This window comes from Tubulanus polymorphus, chromosome 11, assembly GCF_964204645.1.
Source record: "Tubulanus polymorphus chromosome 11, tnTubPoly1.2, whole genome shotgun sequence".
In the NCBI taxonomy this organism is placed as follows: Eukaryota; Metazoa; Nemertea; class Palaeonemertea; order Tubulaniformes; family Tubulanidae; genus Tubulanus; species Tubulanus polymorphus.
The window spans coordinates 1,365,110-1,383,263 of record NC_134035.1 but is presented as its reverse complement, the minus strand read 5'-3'; the positions used below and the strand labels follow the sequence as shown (position 1 = coordinate 1,383,263).

The 18,154-nt window shown below is 39.3% G+C and overlaps 3 protein-coding genes across 3 annotated transcripts; 1 reads left to right on the top strand and 2 right to left on the bottom strand.

Moving 5' to 3' along the window:
- Positions 1-1,273: 1,273 nt before the first annotated feature.
- On the bottom strand, positions 1,274-9,192 carry LOC141912615 (cleavage and polyadenylation specificity factor subunit 3-like). The gene is made up of 15 exons (XM_074803914.1): positions 9,112-9,192; positions 8,745-8,808; positions 8,431-8,528; positions 7,767-7,895; positions 7,089-7,356; positions 6,460-6,610; positions 5,755-5,930; positions 5,274-5,432; positions 4,620-4,766; positions 4,029-4,178; positions 3,815-3,923; positions 3,537-3,730; positions 3,038-3,125; positions 2,361-2,524; positions 1,274-1,557 (listed from the first exon to the last, which is right to left on the bottom strand). The coding sequence occupies exons 1-15, from the start codon at positions 9,180-9,182 to the stop codon at positions 1,465-1,467; spliced, it is 2,061 nt and encodes a 686-aa protein (XP_074660015.1). The 5' UTR covers positions 9,183-9,192; the 3' UTR covers positions 1,274-1,464.
- Positions 9,193-9,848: 656 nt separating this feature from the next.
- On the bottom strand, positions 9,849-11,778 carry LOC141912830 (putative neutral sphingomyelinase). The gene has a single exon (XM_074804244.1). The coding sequence runs from the start codon at positions 11,535-11,537 to the stop codon at positions 10,338-10,340; it is 1,200 nt and encodes a 399-aa protein (XP_074660345.1). The 5' UTR covers positions 11,538-11,778; the 3' UTR covers positions 9,849-10,337.
- A 257-nt stretch (positions 11,779-12,035) lies between these two features.
- Positions 12,036-17,884, top strand: LOC141912816 (protein phosphatase inhibitor 2-like). Its single transcript, XM_074804222.1, has 4 exons — positions 12,036-12,181; positions 12,669-12,905; positions 13,153-13,253; positions 13,602-17,884. Exons 1-4 carry the CDS (start codon positions 12,057-12,059, stop codon positions 13,733-13,735), a joined length of 597 nt encoding a protein of 198 aa, XP_074660323.1. The 5' UTR covers positions 12,036-12,056; the 3' UTR covers positions 13,736-17,884.
- The last annotated feature ends 270 nt before the right edge of the window (positions 17,885-18,154 follow it).

Genomic DNA, 18,154 nt, shown 5'->3' with positions numbered 1-18,154 from the left:
AAAATAAAACGGGTTAATGGCTGAAAAATAGAACGGATTAATTAACACGGAACAGTACAGGACAGTACAGAGACGAACAGTAACACATAAAACATAAAGACGTCGTTCCTCAGGAAGCAGGAACAGGAGCAGGAGCGGGAGCGCAGCGAAGATCGCCAGGAGGAGAATCCACGGTAGCATGTTCACAGTGTGAGTGTGCAGAGGTGAATGGTCTATGCTTGTGTACACCGTGGTCAGCCAGTAACGTATTCAATAGCGCGTGTCAGAATGATATCAACAGCTCTGAAAAGCCCGCAATTGTGTATCTCTATGGTTGAATGGGTTTACATTATGAAAGGTTCCACCGCCGCCAGGTTGAATACACGCCAGTAGTCAGCTGAACAATATAGTGGAGGAACTTTAATAAGGCCATGAAATAAATTACTTGATTCCCAACAGCTACTTCCGAATTTATCAGCCACCGCCTGTTTTTTTTTCTTAAATTCTAGAATAATTTATAAATTATACCGACCGATAGCACTTCAGTTAAAGATTCATACCAACACAGGTCTTCATATCATGGAAACCGCGTAAACATTTACTAATGAAATTAGTTTATTAGTCACAACTACGTAAGGACAGTTCATGCACCCCGAGATACTAACTCACATCATGCACGGGGAAAGCGGTCTATTTGAGTCATTGGGGAAACCAATATCTCAGAATTCATTGTCTCAATTCAGGTTGAGATTCCAAATAAATCCGTGACTGAAATATCTAAACATACGTGAAATAAAGAGTCACCAAATTTTACAAAACGTAAGTGTCAATAAGAAAAATGTAAATTTCAAAAATATCTAATCTGAATGGAGAAGGAAGGGGGAGCCTAACATCCACCAAATCCTCATAAATAAACCCTTTCGGAAATTTGTATATAAACTCTACTAGGGCAGGGAGAAATAATGACCTAAGAAACTCGGTTGTCTAAATTCAATATTAAACCTCATTAAAATCATTAGAAAAAGCGCTTTAATAAATTCATGTTCTTCCTCCTCGGTTAAATAATCATCATCATCGTTACCATCTTAACGTTGCCGCAGCAACCGCATCCACCGTCGACATTGTCAGCGTCATTTAAATATCTAAATTACGCGAATATAAAGATCTTCACCAAGATATTTTATGTATTTAGTATCGGATAATTCCTTGTTCCAAAGATAACAGCAGAACCGTAGCCAGTAACGCAAAATCTAATCAACGCAAAACCCATAAATGTAAATGCAGTGAAGATCTTTTTATTCACTTTCAATATTTTTCATTTATGTACAAAATATAATATTTACACATACAAAATATCAGACAGAATCATGATCATCATAATCTACTACCTCCTCAAATAAAACATTACACATTTATCTACAAAACGCTCTCCAAGAAGATTGCTTCGTGTAGAGAGGGGAGAGAGTGGCGAGGGAGAGAGGTTGATTATGATCTGATCGGTGTAATCGCTGTATGCAGTTTCTGTACCGCTGTTTGAATCATCTGCTGCAACGTGTCGTCTTCATCACATTTTACTTCCTATAAAAAGAAAACATTGATGGATTCAGTCAGGTGAACGTGCGTTTATCGCACAATCAGAATCATCAACACTGAACCATGAAGTCTACGCATAAGATGAAGCTTAGGGGCTGTCCATGAAAAAGTCCAAGATTGAGGCCAGGGGAGGGATGTTGTCTGGATGCGGACATCCTTCTTCATCCTTCTTCAAGGGAAAGGGTGATCACCAATGAGACATCTTTTACGGATGTAGGCTCTCTTTGTTCTCTACAGACTGAACTCGACTGAAATGAATGTATAGCTGAACTGAATTTTGATTGATGAGCAACTGTCTAATTCAATTGAACAATTGAAACCCACCATTGAAAGAAAAACTATTAGACGACTTTGATTTTCAACTCAATTGCTATGAGCAAATTTAAAAAAATGTCTTGAAAATGGCTTGTTGAATTTAGGTAAAAACATCAGTTGTCTAGTTAAAACATCAAAATACTTGAACAGTTTTTCTCTGATTCGTGGGTTACTATTCTTCAATTGGATAAGACAGTTGCTTGTCAATGAAAACCAATTTCTATACATATCTCAGCTGAATGTAATTCAGTTCAGTTAGAATAGAGGTGTTTGTAGGACGGGTACTTGGCTTGTCTGGCTGATAAACTGCCCAAATCGGTGATTTAGGAAAACCTGGCAATTGGCAGGGGTGGCGTTTCACCAGGGTTCACTCTATACAGGTCTACCCTTAAAATTAGCTAGGTCCCTCAAGTCGGATCCGGAGCAGTGATGTAAGGATAAGAGGCATGTTTACTGTTAACTCCCTGACTTACCAACGAATCGATGTTAATCGTAGCTATTTTCTTATCGACGGTGACCGTCATCTTATCACCTTTAATCAGTTTACCGATGCAGTCTTTACCGAACATCTCGTTCAACATTTCGCGTAAACATTCCTTGAAATGCATTTTATCCACTGTTACAACGGCTGGCAACGCTACAAGACAATATAAAAGGTGTTTAATGACAGAAGTAAATATTTTGATAGTATTAATCAATATGAATATTAACCATTTCAGTACTGCACTATTTGTCTAGGGCAATAATCTTTGTGTAATGACTGCTACAACAAAAGGTGCCGTAACTATGTAAAAAATTCTTAAATGAAGGGAACAAGTGTTTTTGTTTGAGTTGTAAATCTTCTCTATAGCCAACGCCTGTGGTAAAGAGTATTTAAGGAGGTACTGATGTGATTGCTGAGCCCACAATTGATGACGTTTCAATATATCTATTCATCTAATTTCATCATCAGAGGAACGAAAATGATTCATTTAAAGAAATAAATCTATTTAGTGAAAGAAATAAATCTATTAAAACATCATCATTTGTGGGCTCACTTATCAACTTCGAATAACTGAGACTGCGATATATCAGTCTCGCAGTCAGGTATTGATGTTAGCGTTCATTAAGGGAGGCGTTCACTAATAGGGAGGTTTTACTATGTATTTACCTCTTCTCGGGTGAATATCTGTTTCAGCCTTAAGAACGCACGCCAACACAGCGTCCGCGTACATATCGTTCACCGGGTTCGCAATCCACTGTAAAAACATCAAACATTCATTAAAACCAATAAACACTGAATAGTTTTAGAAAAGATGGAGAGAATCCCACAATAATAATATAATATAATGTGCGAAAATGTTTCTTTGTCCTAGCGATAGTCGTTGATTCAACATTTCGACTATAATCTTTAAGTATCTTCAGGAATGAATAAAATCCCACAATAAATTAATTAATGATAACAACTTATGGGAAATATTTCAAAACATAGTATATAGAATATAGTCAAAACATTGACTAAACCAATAGCTCAATAAAACATTTTTGGACTTTGGTATCATTTTTTCATGATTACTGCGGGATTCTTCACATATTATTGTCACAACCACGGCTATAATGTTTTATCATAAGTTTTACACAATTTGAATGCATGATTAAAATACATCTACCTCTAAAATGACCATCTTTTTTTCGACGATGCAGTTGACCGATTTGAAAACTCGGAACACCGTTTTTTCCGGCATTTCCATTCCTTCCACATCTCCGGCTAGTTGTTGTAAATAGAACTGTAACAACGCCGCAGTGCCCGTATAAACGATACTCTGCTGTTGAGTTACAGTGCTCATCGCTAGATTCGTATAGTCTGAAAAGAATCATTGGGGATCTTATCATTAGATTTCAATCAGATCAGTCACCTTTTCTTCGCGGCTTCGCGTGTATTACGTACTCGGTAAATCTGAGGGATCCAAGATGTGATAATTGAAATTCCGTTTCACGAGAATACCCGACACTTTGCCATCTTTCACCGGTTTTTTCGCCGCCAACCGACCGACGACCTTAAAATAGTGAAAGTCAAGGAATAAGGACGAATACCTCAGTCCATGTTATCGAAACGAAGAATGTCGAAAATTATTTGGAATCCAAATTCAGTTGGATTGTACCTTGGCCATTTTTTCGCCTCTGAAATGCAGGCAGACGGGTTGACAGTTGCGTGGATTATAGACATTGACTGTTTCAGCGTCGTCTTCGTACTCGCGCAATAACGCCGACTTCAATCGACCCATTTCATTCGCTTCTCCGTGAACTAAAATCTGTAATAAATACGCATGAATTGAATCAGTAAATCGGGCCCAACGCTTTTTTGAATTGGTTTATCGAGCCCAACATTTAATGGACTGTGCAAGACCCAGTCTTAAGAAGTAGATAAATTGATACCTGGTTTCTCATTTCTGTTGAGCTTAAAAGTTGACGCGACTGGTCATCTATCTACCCTGTACATAACTTTTTTTAAATCTAACCAAAAAAAGCTAACCATTACAGACCCGGCAAAGATGAACTGATGAAGTGACCCAGCAGATTAGGAGACACAAGGTATAATTTCTTTTTTTCCTTATCGCGGTTAAATGTATATCATAACTATAAATTTGTCAAATTCCCTGCATTTTCTCTGATTTTTTTTCTGACTCCAGGTCAGTGGCGACACCCTGTTCTATATCAAGATTCGCCTAGTTGTCTTTGATGTATAAACTTACGATATGAGGTGGTTTAAGAACTCTGATGAATTCACTCGTTTGTTGATAATCCGTATGCGCCGAAAATGAAATGTAATCCACGGAACATTTCATCGGTAGTTTCTGTCCGCCCATCGTCACAATTTCATTCGGCTCCGACAAAATCATCTGCAAAATCATGTTACATCTCGAATAATCAAAAGTGTATTATTCCAATGATCAAAAATCGTAATAAATAATCTTCAGTGCATAATAAATGCTCGTTTTAAAAGATTATAAAGCAGAGTGCAAATTCACTACATCAATTGAACACTGCAGAGACTCTGCCAAAATCCTTTGAACAGTTAAGTAGTTACCAGGATCCAGTTCCAACAGTTGTGAGTTAGAGTTAACTCTGAGTTGAAATCAGTTCAATTTTAATGAGGTAACTCTGAGTCAAATCTTGACTCACCACGGTGGAACTGAGTCCAGGGCCCAGTTGCACAATTGTGACTTAAGTCAAAAAGTGGTCTTAAATCTTAAGGTTGGTCTTAAGTTGTTAGATTGGCTATAGAACTAAGTTGGTCTTAGACTGGTCTTAAGTCTAAGCAATGACTATGCAACCGGCCCCAGAGGTTTAGTTCAATCGACGATGAATTGAGTTTGCTCGTGGCCCGTTTCTGAATTCTTACTCACCTTGGCCAGCGTTCCCTCTACGCAGTAACCGGCTATGATAACACCGTTACGTTTATCAGTACACCACGCTTCGAACAGCTCTCTCGATAAACCACTCTGCATCATTCCAGGACTAGCCATCACTACTGACGGGCCGATATCTTCAAAATGTTCCATACTCTGTTCAACGAGAAGAATTGAATATTACATTCGTATAACGTATAAGAAGTTTTTACTTTGATGCAAAAATTCTAAAATCGAAGGGGCTTAGAATAAACTTGTCCTCATGTCATACTCTATTTAAAACCAGCTTAGGATGAAATATGCCAGGAGTCAGTTGCTCAAAAGTTGGTAACAGTTAACCTAAACCATTGGATAAATACCATATTAACAATGAACTTGCAATTTTCACTGGTTAACTTGTCACTTGACTCCCCCCAAAAATCTGCCCTTGCTTTTGAGCAGCTGGTCCCGGATCCATACGTAGTCGATGCGAACGAACCTTCAGATTAGAGATATGTTTAAACACGAACGGATTACTGATCGCGATTTGACGCCGGATTTTCTCGTTCATCGCGCCAATATACGTCTGGTAGACGCTCATACATTTCTTCGCTAACGACGACGCGTAGTAAATCGGTATCTCGTGTAACTCCGGGTGATTCGACCAATATTCGTCTAAAAAACAATAGCATTTCAATATGAAACATCGCGTTTCGTTGCAGGTGTCGTTTTTTTTGTTGTAGGGGATGCTACATAACTATAGTACAAATCAATCAAATAAGATCCCTATTTGAAGATCAAAAACAAATGCTTTTTCTAATTGCACAGCATGGCCACTTTCCGCCCATTTACAAACCCTCGTATTTTTCCATGTGATTACACAAAATTCCCCGAGTGAATCAGAGAAATTTATGGGTTTATTTCTTTTACACAATTCATTCATTTTTCATTGATAGTTATTGATAGAACATATGGTCAATAGCATTATACAAAATCCCTGAGTGAAATATGTCAAATTCCTAGAGTTTTCTCAGATTTTATCTGAGTTTTCCAGGTCAGTGGTCCACCCTGTCAAATCAATCAACCCCTCACTGATGGCATGGCTGATGTATATATCTACTAATAAACTTATTAAGAGGAGTACATGATATTCCGAAAGCAATTTGCACGTGCAGTTTATTGCATGAATATTTCGATCACCTACCTAAGATAAGTAGTAACTCTTGAGCTCGACCGAGAGCGAACACGGGTATGAGACATCGACCCCCTCTGTTGACGATATCGTGAACCAATCCGGTAAAACGACCTTCGCGTTCTTCGCGTTTTTCGTGGATGTGAGTTCCGTACGTCGACTCCTACAGCGAGAGTAATTCCGTTGAGAACTCAAGAGAAATGAAGGTCGTAAAAATAAGGTCTGGGTCATTACTAGATATAAGGAGTTTTAAGGAAAATTCCAAATTTTGAGGAAGTCTCCGCATCATTTTCATATCCTAGTTACACTAGACTCCTCCTAAATCAGTACTGTTTACCTCAGTAAATCATTAATTCAGTGGTTTTGATAGCATCCTTTCTATAGACTACTAAACTCAGTTTCTAATTTGGTAACCACCAAATTGGGTAACAAAAAATCCAGGTCCGAACTGTATCGATTATTAGGGGGTTTACTAGTACAACTACAAACTAGACAAAAATTTCTAATTGCCTATTGTCACAATTGAACGAGTTTTTGCTCAAAATAAAGGATTTTGAGTGACATTTTAAAGCAATTCTGTTTAGTAGTTTTGTAGGAATCAAAGAGTCGCAGGGATCCTGAAACAAAAGGCAATCACTCACGATAACGAGGACATCCGGTTTCACGTTCGGTATTTCGGCGGCCATTAGATGACGATCTTCTAAACGACTGAAATCACCCGTGTATAGAATCTTGACGCCGGCGATTTCGATCATGAACATGGCGGCTCCGAGCACGTGGCCGGCGTTATAGCACCAGAACTTGATACCGTTCACGTCCATCTCCTGATGGAAGTTGATCGTTTCGATTTTATCCATGCTGACTTCGATGTCGGTTTCCGCGTAGAGCATTTGCTCCGTAGATATATTGCTGAAAGAAAATGAAATGTCGATAAGGCCAAAAAAATTGATACCTTGTTTCTCCGCTCTGCTGAGCTTAAATGTTGACCCGGCCGGCCGCCTATCTACCCTATACATTACTTTTTTTAAAATCGTGATCAATTTTACCATAACAGACCCGGCCGCTATAGAAATGGACTGTTTACAAATTTTATCATATTTTACTAAAATGACCCGGCCGCTGAGGAGAAACAAGGTATCATTTTTGTTTAGCCTAACCTCTGCCACACCTTCAGTGGGACGCTGAGTTTTCACATGAAACTGCACCCAGTAGGGCTCAGAGCCTCTATAACAGTTCAGTAAAAGACTACACTATCTCAACATTTCTCAATACGTTCCAAATAAGTGACAAACAAAGTATTAGTTCAACAACGGACTCACCTGACTTTGACGAAATCTGAGAGAAGCCATCGATAAATAGCTTTCGTCGCGTGAGTCATGAATACTCTGCCTTTAAACGCCGTTTTATTGAGGAACCACGGCAGAGCTCCGCAATGATCCAAGTGAAAACTGGAAAATAATATCAGATAAATTACGATGAATTATTTCTAAAATATCAGGCCCTTCTTGCCACTAAGATGTCAGACATTACCGATCGAGATTAGGTCATTATCTTTGATCTCAATTTTCTCCTAATCTTCCAGTTTTCTAATCTGTAAATTTGGTTGAACAATTTCGCTTGTTGCAGTAGCTGTATTGAAGGATTGCAAAAAAGTCTGCATTGAAATTGCTTTCAAATCATGGAGTCACTTTTCTTTATTCAAGCCCTTTCGATTAAGACCTTTTTGCAATCTTTCCATACAGTATAAAATGGATTAAAAAACGATGTTTCAGTTCGACTGTCATTCCTTTCTGGTCCTTATAAGAAGACTTTGTATCGGGTATGTACCACCAAAACTGGCAGAGCTAGGCCACCTGATATGCTCTCAAATCCCAAACAGACGAGCCCGTAAATTGTCCAATATTCACTCTACCCTGTCGGTACCCCAGTCACAAACCAATCAAATTGTCACTTATTTTTCGGTGAAATAGATATCAAACTTACTGGCTTATAAGCAGCAAGTCGATCTCATCGGGATTCAGTTCGTCGAAGAACGGCAACGCTTCTAAACCGGATAATCCAGGATGGATCCCGCAATCCAACTGAAAAAAGAAATGAGATTTATTAAGTGTGAATTCTCAATGATTAATGAATAATGGATGAGAGTTGATTTATTCAGCCGATGTCAGAATTTAAGTTGAAATAGTGCGCGTTATAGTCGCTTAACATCACAATAATCCTAAACCTAACCACAATAATGAATACACACACTACTTTCGACCCAATATCAGACTGAGGTATTCTTTGGAAAATCTTACCAGGATTTTCTTGCCCTTGAACTCGAGAATGTGACATGATCGTCCAACTTCTTGTCCGGAACCCCTTAAAAGATGGAACATAAGAAAGTGCTAATTTTCAATGCAGTTAAATTAATAGACAGTATCGCGCCCCTTACACACAACACATACAAATGCTCCTATTAAAAGTCAACCAGCGCCATCCTATTACAAATTTGTTGTGAGACCCTAATAAACCAACCATGAAACGGTTTATTTCGGTAATTAGCACACAGGCCTACCTACCGGGTATTTATCTCAGAATTTCGTCGCGTCCAATCAAAACATCCACTCGAAAATAGACTCAAACTCGGCTCGGGAATTATTGACAACTTTTAAGCGTACTTACAGCGGTTTAAATATGAGTTGATCGCTTTCTTCAGCCGCTGCGCCCGACAGAGCCGCATCTTTCTTTTTCATGGAGGCTGCCATTTTGAACGCACTGAATACCGCGCGAAACCGATTAACAGAATTTTATAGAAATTCAAATCAAACTTTATTAGTGCTTGTTAGTTATAACAATATTGAAACATTGAGTCGACCAAACCATTTCTAAAAATACCCGTAACAATATTCTTTTTACCGCATTCAATTTTTTCTATTGGTTATTCATTTTCTTATCGCCGTCATCATTCTCAAACCCAACATGACAGTTTTATAGACTTGCAATCAAAATAATGCGCTAAAAATCACTGAAATGCCTTTTTTTCTTTGGCTACCCAATAGCCTAAACCCCTTGGTACATGAGTGTCTAGTCTATTAAACTCAATCAATCAACCAGTCCTTATCTTTGCGCTTGTAGTTAAGGATGGAACAGGTTGCAACCATGGTTCAAAACCATTCGGAAAACCAGTGCTCAGAAATGCTGAAGTGTTCCTCAACTGATCAAACAACAAAACCTGCACACAGGATAATTACTCGGATGGTAGAGGTTTCCACAGTAGCGGCAATGAAGAAAGAAAGAATGCGAGTGTCTGCTCTTAAACTAACAATCGTTATGACAACCAACAATAAGGCAATTTGATTCTAGAGATCTTTATTTCGATTTCATGAAATAATCAATTTTGAAATAATCAACAATGTGCTAGCAATACAAATTACAGTCACCGGAAAAAAAATCCAAAGACAAAAAGAGAAGATATGTCTGGTGCACCTACATTATCACAAAACAACGCTGACAAATATATATATATATATATATCAGCCGTTCTACACATCAATAATTATTTATAAATATATTAAAATAGCTAAATAAATATATATATGAATCAAAAGTTTTCACAGCAAAAATAAATTACCTATCCAGTTTATTACAACACATAGATTCAATAAAATAACAATTCAAGATTTTCCACATTTTTCCAGTGTTCCACATTTTTGGAATCAATCTGTTCCTGAGAAGTCAAGAGGATTGTTCCTTCACAGTTAACTTTTCCAATAACGTAGAAATGCTTGTTACACATCTCCGCAATTATTATGTTCCTAGAAGGATCCGAGAATTGTTCTGTCCCGGTAAACTTTTCCAACTACCTATAATTATTCCATTTCCAGCGGAACCAAACATTGAGACAAACTTCAGAATTGCGATAAAAGTTTTTCCTGCGCGATCAGATTCGACATGTCTTTTTTGGCATTCCACAAGGCGTTCTCTTCGGCCGGTTTAATAATGAGCACGACCCACGCGGCGTACGCCATCAACAACGTGAAATATACCCGCAAGACGCCGCAAACGATCGCTAGACCATATGGAGCGCTCGTAAAACCGAGCATCGCCAACACGGCGCACGCCACTACGAAATAAACCGCGAAATACAGCCGTTCGTTTTTACACTGAACGAATCCGCTTTGCACGATTCTCAACGCTCGATTCAAATGTTCTTTACGCTTTTCGAAGTCGATTTCGGCGCCCATCGCCGTGATGTTCCGTTTGATCTCCAACTCGGCGGCGACCCCCTCGTGATCGGAGTAGGAGAACTGTTCGCGCGGTACGCGACCCATCGTCAGATAGCAACGCGCGCAGTCCACGCTGAAACTCGCGTTCGCGCGGTACATCAAGTAATCGAGGCGTTCACCGAGCGGGAAATCCATCAGATGTTTCTTGCAGGTGAACGGGTTCGAGGGCGTGTCCGACGTCTCGCCGCCACCAGAGGGCGTCTCGCGTTGATTCAACCACGCGTCTTTTAACGAGGCGTTAGTAACGAGCAGCGAGTATCCGCAGTCGGTCGGGCGACTGTTGAAATCACCGCCGGCGATGACGACGTCGCACGTCTCGCTCGTCGTTTTAACGAACTGACTCATATCGAACGCCTGCACGACGCGGTGCGCCAGGTACTCATCGTTACTCGTCGAATACTCCGCATGAAGGTGCGTTACGTACAGGTTTATTCGCACGCCATTGTAGACGATCTTGCACAATCCGACGCCCTTCCCGCCGTACCAGTCGCCGTGCTGGATCCGATGCGCGTGACCGTTCACCGGGTAACGGTGATAAAACGTCTCGTAGATCGGGTATTTGGAAAACACGCACGTTCCCGAGCCGATGAAGTTACTGTGGAAGTAATGCGTATACGCGTACGCCGGTGTTATTCGCTTACATAACATCTCGTAATCGGACTGAGACCAGACTTCCTGCAACATGACGATATCGTGTTCGCCCTCGGACAGGCGAGCCGCTATCGCCGTCATACGTTCCCGTCGTTTTTGACAAACAAACGGCACAAATAAACCCCAACAATTCAGGGTCAGGATCTTCAAATTACCACCGACAGTTTTCATGATGTTTTTGGACTTTTATTATACGTAAAAAAGTCGTAGTGAGTACCCGACCTAGTAGAGAAACTGAAAAATGTTGAAGCAGCGATTTGGAGTCTTGTCCTGGGGTCTGGGGAAGAAGAACCGAATAATTCTCTCCACAGCGACAGCGATGACGGGTTCTTGCAATTCTGCACACACAGATACTTTAACAGCTAAATCCTGGGGGCAGGAAAAAAGTTTTTTTAAACCCGGAAGTGATTGATCGATCTGTCAATGCAATCCAATTCAATAACTTTGTTGTTTTACATAAATTAGAAAAGGAGTACAAGAGTCTGCGGAATCCGAATTTTTTGTCTCGGGATAACAATTTCCAAGAGACCTTAAGCCAAAAACAAACAAACAAAAAGAAACAAACCTATCTCACATGTGGGACTCGAACCCAACCAGTGGATTCAATAATATAGTAAATTGAATTTATTTTGTCTAGGCTCTAAAACATTACCCAAATTGCGATTTAGCCCTGGTCAAAAATATTGACAAATGGCTTCGACTTCGACGACTGCAACGGCAAAAAACAAATCCCTCAAAGGGATATTGAAGAATTCTTCCAGTTTTGATACTCCAGAGCCACCAGCTCAACCATGTCATACAACAACCGCTGCCGGGTAAGAGAGAAGGTGATGACTATGATGATGTGATCTGGTGATTCTCTCGGTTCGCTCCTGTCTTCTAACACCTTTTAGTCTTGTTTAAAGTTTAGGGTTCGAGTCTAGTTCTATCTGCTATTTTCTCTAACTCCGTTCTCCACACTTTCTTCAAATTTTCTAAGTCGCGCAACGTTAATCAGCCAATCAGAATGAAACGTCGTAAATATAGCTGGTGTCGTCCGTTTAAAAATATATATCAGTGTCTCACCCAGTGTGTTGAATAACTCGCACATAGCACGTCTACACTGCGGTGCGGTGTATTATTAGTTATAGTTTACTGTCTTTGACAGGTGCTGCCATCTTCCAAAAGAGATAAAAACTAAATACTAATAACATCAATACACCGTAATGCGGTGTACTAGCAACATCCATCATCGATTAATATACCGCACTGAAAGGGTTTTAAAGCCCAATAATTGATGATAACACTATTCGATTGTTGTAGTCATCGTCACCACGGTGATAAAGAGATGAAAATGAAATGGGACGAGATGAACATCCTGGCGACTCATCATCCCGCCGATAAAGATTACGGACACATGAAAATCGAGGAACCTAAAACGCCGTACAGTTATTATAAAGACGCAGATAGCAGCGACGAGTGTGTTCACGCGGATAAGCCTAAACGCCGGCTCAGTATCGAGAAAAAAGAGCCTCTCAATCCAGCCTCAGTCGCTGAGAAGTAAGTCCCAGTATTAAGCCTATAGGCTACATGTCTGCAGCCTGGAACCACCCTTCTTAGTCTGGAACCATCCTCTCATCCTAGAACAACCTCTTATCCCTGGAACCACCCCATATAGACTGATGGAGCCATCCTCCTCATCCTAGAACAAGCCCTGGTTCACCTGGAACCAACCTCAGCTTGGACATTTTACGTTCAGGAATGACCCCAATAAAATGTTTAATGTCTTCTGGCGTTCAATTTCTAGGTTACAAGAAGGAACTGATGCAAAAGTTTTCCGTCATAATTTTGATGATGATGACGATGATGAAGATGATGAAAGCGAGGAGGAAACAGAAGAAAAGCGAGGTAAGATCAGCACTCTGTTGACCAGTACTCTGTTGACCAGTACCATTTTGACCAGTACTCTGTTGACCTGTTCTGTGTTGACCAGTACTGTGTTGACCAGTACCATTTTGATCAGTACTCTGTTGACTTGTTCTGTGTTGACCAGTACTGTGTTGACCAGTACCATTTTGATCAGTACTCTGTTGACCTGTTCTGTGTTGATCAGTACTGTGTTGACCAGTACTGTCTGTGTTAACCTGTTCTACGTTGACCAGTACTGTGTCGACCCGTTCTACGTTGACAAGTACCGGGTGTTAATTTTCACAATTCATCTTCAATAACGAACTTTCCTCCGATTTTTTTTCTCAGTTCATCGAAAGTCGTTCGAAGCGAAACGAAAAGATCACTACAACGAATTCCACGCGATACAACTAGCGAAAAAACTAATGCAGGAGGAAGACGACGATAGCGACGACGATGACAAGGATTCGGCGGCGAAGTGAAGGTCATTCGCTGTATAATCCTCTGTAGGTCGTGAACGAGACACTACTACTAGGTATATATTTCGCGCCTGTCTCATATATACGCGTTAGCGGATTTATAAAAAACGGATCGGATCCGAAGTGGTAAGATTTTTACTTTAAAGAGAAGAGAAAAACGTCGAAGGTTTCTGATTGAACGATGTCTTAAACGCGGAGAACGAACGTTCAAGTGTCGATCGTTATCGGCTGCTGTATTTTTAACGAGCGTGCCAATAAATGTTTTCTCGTTAATACGACGTGTTTGAATCTAACGACGGAGGCGTCTGCAGCTTTGGACTACTACCCGGCGTCGACCGTGACCGTTGTTTAGTGTTTTTACGAACTACGTGAAATAGCGGTAAACACTATTTAGCGTTGCGAGCATGTTTGTGCGCGTTATCAGAGTCAGGTCTAGCCTCGAGTCGCTTCGGAGAGATTTTCGGTTTTATACTGCGTTGTATTGGTTTAGGCAGCTCTGAGGCTAGATCCTGTAATACTCGCGGTGGTGTTCAGTTATCAGTTGCCGCCGATATCGTTTTCAAATCATATCATTGTATCTTCGATGGTGAAATTTCAAACGTATGTGAATCAAATCGATGTTTCATGTGTATTAACATCTGAACCCGGTTTTTGTGAAATGTGAAATCGAGTTGAACTTAATTCTTAAATCGAGTTTAATTCACGACATGGGCATATCCGGCAGCAGTTGACATAGTGACAATTGAAAGTTCATTGTTACTATGGTATTCATCCGATGGTTAACTCTAACCAACTTTTGAGCAACTGGACCCAGAACTGTGGAACAGGGGCGGCATTTGTTCAATAGTTGGTTAGATTTAACCCGTGGATATTTGACATAGTGACAATTCAAAATACATTGTTACGATAGTATTTATCAAATGCTTATCTTTTAACAACTTTTGAGCAATTCGCCCCAGAACTGTGAAACTATAGTTTTACTCAATCTGAGAACTGGGCGGGGCTCTATGTGTCGGGTTTCCTTATATCTATATAGGTACATTATATTTTGATAAGTATTAGAAGGATCTGTTTCATGAAGTCAGTGTTTTCAATATGCTGGGATTATTGGGGCGTTTCATTCATTATTTAGTGTAACATTCTCAATGCTGAATGCTTTCAGTAGGGGTTTGGGGTCTCATCAAAAGCATGATGAAAATGAAGCTAGATTGTGGAGTAATCCGGACCCAGTTCCGCAGTTGTGAGTTAAGATTTGACTCGAAAATTGATTTTAACTCTTGAGTTAGCTCTTATTCACTATTGTGGAACCGAATCCTGCTGCTTGATGTCACTTACTATCATCTCACTGATGTAGATCGCTGTTTGTCATTGTAAGCTGTGATATATAACATTAACATCAACTCATGCGAATTTTAAACATTTTTTGGCTGATTTTCGCAGGGGTGACTGTAAAATGACGCAGGTGGCTGCTGCCCCTCTAAAACCCCATGCGGAGAACACTGAAAGTTGTATTATGATAAGTCAATAAGTGACTAACGAATACGGTGATCAACTTCTTGAAACGGGACCTGCCGCATCGTAATTTACACCTTTTGTAAAAAAAATCACTCATCTAAAATTAGTCGAATTTTCTCTTCAACTTGATATAACTAACTTTCCTCATAATGACAATCGAGGCTTCAGAAGCTTTATGTAAGTGCTCAGCTTGATATGTGCTAAAACCTTTTTTGCCGAAGACGCTTTATTTGAGTTGAATTGTGAGTTAAGCGTAATTGCTAAAGTGATATCTTATTAGGTTGCCTAAAACGCTAAACGAGACTTAAACCCAGTAGAAATGTGTCGATAACGCTTTGAATTATTTTTCTATATAGAACGAATTGATAAATGTTTATATTTTTTCGTGTTCGTCGTTGCGTAAAATGTTGAAATCATGACATTATTATTTTCTAGATAAGACGACAACAAATTTTTGATCAAATATTGAATATTAAAGATGCGTTTTGAGTTGGAGTCTCGATCGACTCCGCCGCGAACCTCCGATTTGTGATGTATTATTTTACTCACCGGATGTAGATATAATAATAGATTTATTTATGCAAAAAAGACCGTCGCGTCACACAAGTGAAACCTGCATAATGTAGGCATTTATTACGTGTTTCATATAGGATGAAGTTTATTTACTATAAAAAGTGGTTAGATAATAATATTGCGAATCAAATGATGAATATTTAAAGATGTTTTTAATCAAAAGAAAAGCCTGCAATCGAAAGAAGAACTAAATGAGTTACTGTATCTCAACTCAAATAAGCCTTATTCAAAATGGTTTCGAAAATGGCTCCTAGTATTTGATGAGTTGAAACTGTCTTGTATGCCAGTAGTTTTTCTTTCGATTGTCGGTTTTCCTTTGATACACATAGATAGACAAATGTTGTCATATGTGCGATAGCCTTTCCAATGGTTACATTTTCCAAAGCAGTGTTTATTTCATCTGAACGACTGCTACTGTATTTCAGATAGCACAATAAGAAGGTAGAACCAGGGATAGATTAACCCTTTCATTGCCGACTAATTCTCAACCTGAAGTGCTAGATGTAATTTGAAAAATTCCATCCCAGTGCGTCATATATCAGGCAAACCACTATAATGCGTGTACAGCAGTGCGGTGTATCGTTAGTGACTAATATCACTATGTTTTGACAGGTGCTGCCATCTTTCAGTAGAGACAATTACTAATATCTATACATCGAGATACAGAGTAATCGCTGAGTCAAAAGCAAGCGATGTATTGTTAAATACTAACATTTAACTGTGTTTGGCAGGTGCTGCCATCTTTCATTAGCAATAATAACTAATTACATCAATACACCGCTATGCAGTGTACAAGCAAAGTCCATCACTGACTGATTAATACACCGCACTATGATGTAGACACACTGAAAGGGTTAATACACGGCTTTGAAAAATGTAGCCCTGTTGCGTGTTTCAGTAGCTTGTGGTAGATCTCACAAATTGTACATATAGAATGTTGTGTAAATGTGCTAATTGTCACTCGAGATTTCATCGGCGGTTTATTACAAAACGCATGTGAATTTCTAAATCTAAGTGTCAAATATTTTGTGTCGAGAGAAGTCTTGAATATATGCATCTTAGGCCACAGGGAGGGAACGATTAGGAAATTAGAAGTGAACGATTTCATTGAGGTTCAAAATGACAGAGAACTCCTGTTGTGGCCGTCCGTACTGCGAACAAAATCATCGTTTGCTGAGTTGAATTTTTGTGTAAATTTCGATTATTGCTCAATAACGTAATATTTAGTAAATGTCACGGCTTGATATCTGGAATGTTAAAAACAGGTTAAATTAGTCGGTGCGCGCAGTCAAACCCGCTTAATCCAGATGAATTGAATCAGGATTTCGTTCTGGTCGGGATATAATTTACGGTGACCTCATCGTCACCTAATCATACAGTCAGCACCAAATTTGTGTTTACTGACTTGGTCTTATACTGACTAGGATAAAGATTTGCTTACGAAACCGCCAAATTAATGGTTTAATTTGGTGCCACTAATTGGGATATGAAAGTGATGAAGAGGCTTCCTCAAAATTTGAAATTTCCTTTCTTAAAAACTCCTTATATTCAGGAATGACCCATCAGTAGAAACCCTGTGTATATACGATATGACTTTCCGCCCTAAATTCCTATAAACCGGATTAATTTCTGTCCGTCTCAAATGATCAAACGGATTAAGCAGGGATTACCGCGCATCAATAAACTATGCATTGGTTAAAAATAAACACTCGGACCCAGTTCCACAGTTCTGAGTTAAGATTCGACCCTGGTTTAAAACATTGAAAATGAACTAACTTTAACTCAGAGTTAACTCTAACTCACAACTGTGGAACTGGGTCCCGGAATCTAATTCAGAAATATCTCGATGCAAGGACGACTATTTTTTGTGCTCAGTTATTTTGAATAATTGTAATCATTGGGAACGTTATTAGAAACACGGAAATAAAACCGTTATGAAATGAGTCCAACAGATTGTTGTTGAAATACTTATATAGAATCCGTTGACTTTTAGGTTATTTTGTGCAAATGAAAAGATAAATCATTTATGAATGATTGTTGATATTGTCGAAATAAATTTGATAAAACTCAAATCTCGAATTTTAATTTATCATTTCTGTTCGGAAGGGTTTTATTTGGCGTTGTGGCTTATTATTGCACTCATACAGGTGAAAAGTTTCTTTCCAATTTGAAAAGGTGAAAGTGGTCAGCTGGTAATAAGTTTCATAACATTTTCAGGTGTTCGTGTCAACTTTGGTTTTTCGCCGTTAAAAATCACTAATTACGAAATTTGGTCGAAGGATTAAGGAAGGGGATTATCTCACACGTGCTGTTAATAAGTCACTCTTGTAACCG

What these genes read in the sequence shown, in the direction of transcription:
- LOC141912615 (XM_074803914.1), bottom strand. Translation starts at nt 9,182, where the DNA reads ATGAAAAAGAAAGATGCGGCTCTGTCGGGCGCAGCGGCTGAAGAAAGC. An exon ending in GGATCCCTCAGATTTACCGA is followed by an intron (nt 3,731 to 3,814) that starts GTACGTAATACA and finishes GATTCTTTTCAG; the next exon opens with ACTATACGAATCTAGCGATG. An exon ending in CGATTAACATCGATTCGTTG is followed by an intron (nt 1,558 to 2,360) that starts GTAAGTCAGGGA and finishes TTCTTTTTATAG; the next exon opens with GAAGTAAAATGTGATGAAGA.
- LOC141912830 (XM_074804244.1), bottom strand. Translation starts at nt 11,537, where the DNA reads ATGAAAACTGTCGGTGGTAATTTGAAGATCCTGACCCTGAATTGTTGG.
- LOC141912816 (XM_074804222.1), top strand. Translation starts at nt 12,057, where the DNA reads ATGGCTTCGACTTCGACGACTGCAACGGCAAAAAACAAATCCCTCAAA. An exon ending in CCAGCCTCAGTCGCTGAGAA is followed by an intron (nt 12,906 to 13,152) that starts GTAAGTCCCAGT and finishes TTCAATTTCTAG; the next exon opens with GTTACAAGAAGGAACTGATG. An exon ending in GGAAACAGAAGAAAAGCGAG is followed by an intron (nt 13,254 to 13,601) that starts GTAAGATCAGCA and finishes TTTTTTTCTCAG; the next exon opens with TTCATCGAAAGTCGTTCGAA.